Raw genomic sequence first — 3626 nt, forward strand, 5'->3', positions numbered from 1 at the left:
TGCTGTCCATGCTCATGTCCTTCCTGCCCTCCTGTCATTTTCTTTCTCAGGGAAGAACAGGAGTGTCATTGGAGGTGTCATTGGAGCCACAGTGGGAGCAGGTGAGGGTCTGGCACTGCATGAGCAGCGCTCGGGCTCACTGCCCGGTCCCAGCCCCGCGTGGTCCTGGGGACTGGGCTGGGCTGGGGGCTGCAAGTACCAGGGCTGGGGAGAATTGGGGTGCAGGCGGGAGGAAGGGCAGCTCTGGCTGCTGCCTGGAATTCTGCCTGTCCCCACTGCTGCAGCCCTGCACACTGTTCCTCTCCTGCCGCCCATGGGTGTCCCTGTCCCTGCACCCCCAGCCCTCGCTCCCCGCTCTGGTCCCTGGGTGCTTTTGGGGAGGCCGGTTCTGGTGCTGGTGGCAGGGGGACATGTGGGTCACAGATGGGACCCTAAAACTGCTCTGCCCACCCTGCAGGACTGGCACTGGTTGCCCTCCCAGTGTGCCTCGGCGCGCTGGGGTTCACCGGGGCCGGCATCGCCGCTGGCTCCGTCGCTGCCAAGATGATGTCGGCAGCTGCCATCGCCAACGGCGGCGGAGTGGCTGCCGGCAGCGCCGTGGCCGTGCTGCAGTCCATCGGTGAGTGGGGAGGGCAGGGGAGCTGGGCTTCATCTCCATGGCAGGGGGCACGGGCTGGCTCCAGAGCCAAAGCAGCCCTTCAACTCCTCCCTGCTCTGAATTGCTGCAAACTCTCTGGGCTCTCCCTGCCCGGGAGGAGTCCTTGGCTGGCTGTGTCCCAGCAGGGAGCCTTGATGCTCCTGGGAGTTCACATCTCGATTTGTCTTTGCAGGAGCTGCAGGTCTTTCTGTTGGTGCCAAAGCTGGCCTGACTTCTGCCCTGGGCTCAGCTGGTGCAGCAAGTGGTGCCTGGCTGTCCAAAGGGAAGAAACCTCCAAGTGACAAACCTAAAAAATGATAAAAACTCAAGTGACAAACCCAAGAAAAAATAACTCAGGTGACAAACGTGAGGATGAGACAATTCCAGACAAGCAACCCAAGAGAAGCCAAGCAGGTTCCTGATCCCAAGGCCTTGCCATGCACAGTTGCAGGTGCTGGAAAACCCCCACAGACCCCTCAGGGCTTTGCCTCTGCTTTTAAAAGCTTTGGATTCTTGTGAGCAGCAATTTCCCTGAAGCCAATAAATGTGCTTTGCTTGCAGCAGACTTGGTGTTTCTGTGTGGCTGCAGCTCTTGGGTGATGGTGGCATTGGAGGGTGACAGAGCACAGGGCATGTTCAGTGCCCAGGCCTGCCCTGCTCGCTGAGGGTGCCCCCAGTTCCCCTGCACCACTTTGGGGCAGGGCAGTATCTACAGCCCATGCCAGAGGAGCAAAACCGAGTGTGAGTGGGAACACCAGGTGGGAACCACCAGGTGCTGCTGTGCAGGTGATCTGCTGCAATTTTAACTGTGGCTTAGAAACTGCTGAGCCCTCCCCCTAGGAAATCTGTGAGATTCTGCTTTCAAACTGTGTACTGCTTTGTAAACTGCTTTTAGATTCCAACATCCTACAGGAAAAGAGGATGAATACACTCTTTCATTAAGTTTAAAGGTTTTTAATCACTTTCCCAGAATACAGATACGATTGAAACAAAAACTCTTTTGAGGGTCTCAGTAATTCACTTATGAATACTATACATTGAACTCTATAAATTCTCATATTAGAAAATGTCTGTATAATATAGGTGATGATGCACTGGTGATCTAGTTACATCTTCTGAAGTAAAACTTTGCAGTTTTATAGCACCTTTCATCACAGGGCTGCAAAGCATCCTGTGGAACTCTGCCTCATAATGCCCAAACGAGGTAGGAAAGTCTGGCCAATTTACAGAGGGTACGACCCAGGTACAGATTGGAAGGGACAGACATGGGGACATCGACTCTCAGGAGTGACAGGAGGTGTGCACTGGGGCTGGGGGATGAGTTGGCACCTTAGCTGGGGACAAAGTTCAGGTGCCATCACTCTCACCCTTCTCTCCAAATCTGCAGCCTGGCTCCCAGCAGGTGAAAAAGACCAATGCAAATTGCTCTGGCTGTTTGTCCCATAAATATGCAAAAGAGAGGATAAAAAGCCCAGCACACATAGGCCCAAGCCCCTCTGTTGACATATCCAAAGGCTGACTAAGAATCAAGACTCCCAAGCTGGAGTGTGTGGCTTGTGCTGCCCACATCCACTTGGATCTTCCAAGATTAAACCATGTTTTTGGGATTCGTTTTGAGATGTGGGGTGTAAAGCTCTGTCTAACTTCACTGTTTCATTGTCATAAATTCCCATTTCCCACCTGAGAGGTGAAAGTCAGGTATCCCAGGTCTTGTTTCTTTAATAAAAGCTGAATATCTGCTGAAAATCCATCAGCTTAGGCAATGTGATGTCCAATGGACATTTCAGTTCTGTGGCTAGAGGAATCCAAGCTGCCCAAGTTCTTTTGAGCCTTTATGACTTTAAAAAGCCTTCTGCATCTGTGTAACACTCCCTGGAGCAGAGCCAGCACTGGTGTCAGTGCCTGAGCACCAAGGACCTCCTCAGTGAGATGTTTGGAATATAAAACCATTAATCTTAGGGACTTAATATTTATATTACTGGTTTGCCATGTACCATCAATTACCTGCCTCCCCAAAGCACATTCCCAGCACCTTGCAACAGCTCTTCTGCCACTTGCTCTTCCTGGCATGTCCAAAATTGTTCCCTCTGAAAGCACAACACAACAGAAAACTTCTGGAATGCTCCTCGGGATTGTGGTGGTAAAACTGAAGATAAAAAGACAAGTTCTTATAACTCTGCTGCTGGAAGAAGATGGTGCCAGTGGTCAGAATAAATGAGTGATTTTTCCCTTAGTTTTAAAAAATCCACCTAAAAAAAGGGCTGGGGTCAACTTCCCGCTCACTCCCCGCGTGTCCGGCCGGGACCGCAGCGCATCCCGCGTCCTGTGAGCGCCGAGGGCACTGCCCGATCTGCTGCTGCTCACTCCCGCTTTTTGCCTCTGGCTTCCTCTCTCTCAGTCTCCCCCCACTCCTTTTCCATTTTCCTTTCTGCTTCTCCAACTTTTCTAGCACTTTTTTGTATCTTGTTGTGTTTGCTTTTTTCTTTATCAATAAACTGTTTTCAGATACACTGTTGTCTCGGTTGACATACTTCCAGATCATCTATTTTTAAAAGATTTCCTCGCAGTTTCCCACGGTGGAAAGCAACAGGATCCCTGCAGAGACAAACCCAAGGTCCAATGTCCTGGAGATGGGGGAGCCCCAGTCCCACTCCAGCAGAGACAGCAGCGTCCAGATTTGATGAGAATGAAACGAAAACTCAGCGATTGAGCAATTTCTCGGGATTTACCTGTCCTGACATTCCCTTTTGGGATCTTTCCTGCAGCACTTTGACCCTCAGAGCACAGCGCACACAGGACAGGTTGGTGGTGTGCAGTGCTGTGCTCCCACAGTGGGTGTTTGGGGACAGCAGCCTTTCTCTGGGTAGGAGGGACAGTGACAGGGGGCTGCTCCCCTCCCTGCACCAGTGGAGAGAGGTAAGCTAGCACTGAGTTACAGACTGTGGGATGTGCCTGCAGAATGCCATGGCAGCACAGAGAAGCTTGTCTC

At 51.9% G+C, this 3626-nt stretch overlaps 1 protein-coding gene across 1 annotated transcript; it reads left to right on the forward strand.

Moving 5' to 3' along the window:
* Window positions 1-7: 7 nt before the first annotated feature.
* On the forward strand, window positions 8-1202 carry LOC121331496 (interferon alpha-inducible protein 27-like protein 2A; the record flags this gene model as incomplete). Its single annotated transcript, XM_041395953.1, has 3 exons — window positions 8-101; window positions 458-619; window positions 831-1202. Coding segments are annotated over 3 exons (381 nt in total), but the record flags the coding sequence as incomplete, so codon positions are not given.
* Between the last annotated feature and the right edge of the window lie 2424 nt (window positions 1203-3626).

This window comes from Onychostruthus taczanowskii, unplaced genomic scaffold (genome assembly GCF_017590055.1).
Source record: "Onychostruthus taczanowskii isolate IOZ18803 unplaced genomic scaffold, ASM1759005v1 scaffold1217, whole genome shotgun sequence".
NCBI lineage: Eukaryota > Metazoa > Chordata > Aves > Passeriformes > Passeridae > Onychostruthus > Onychostruthus taczanowskii.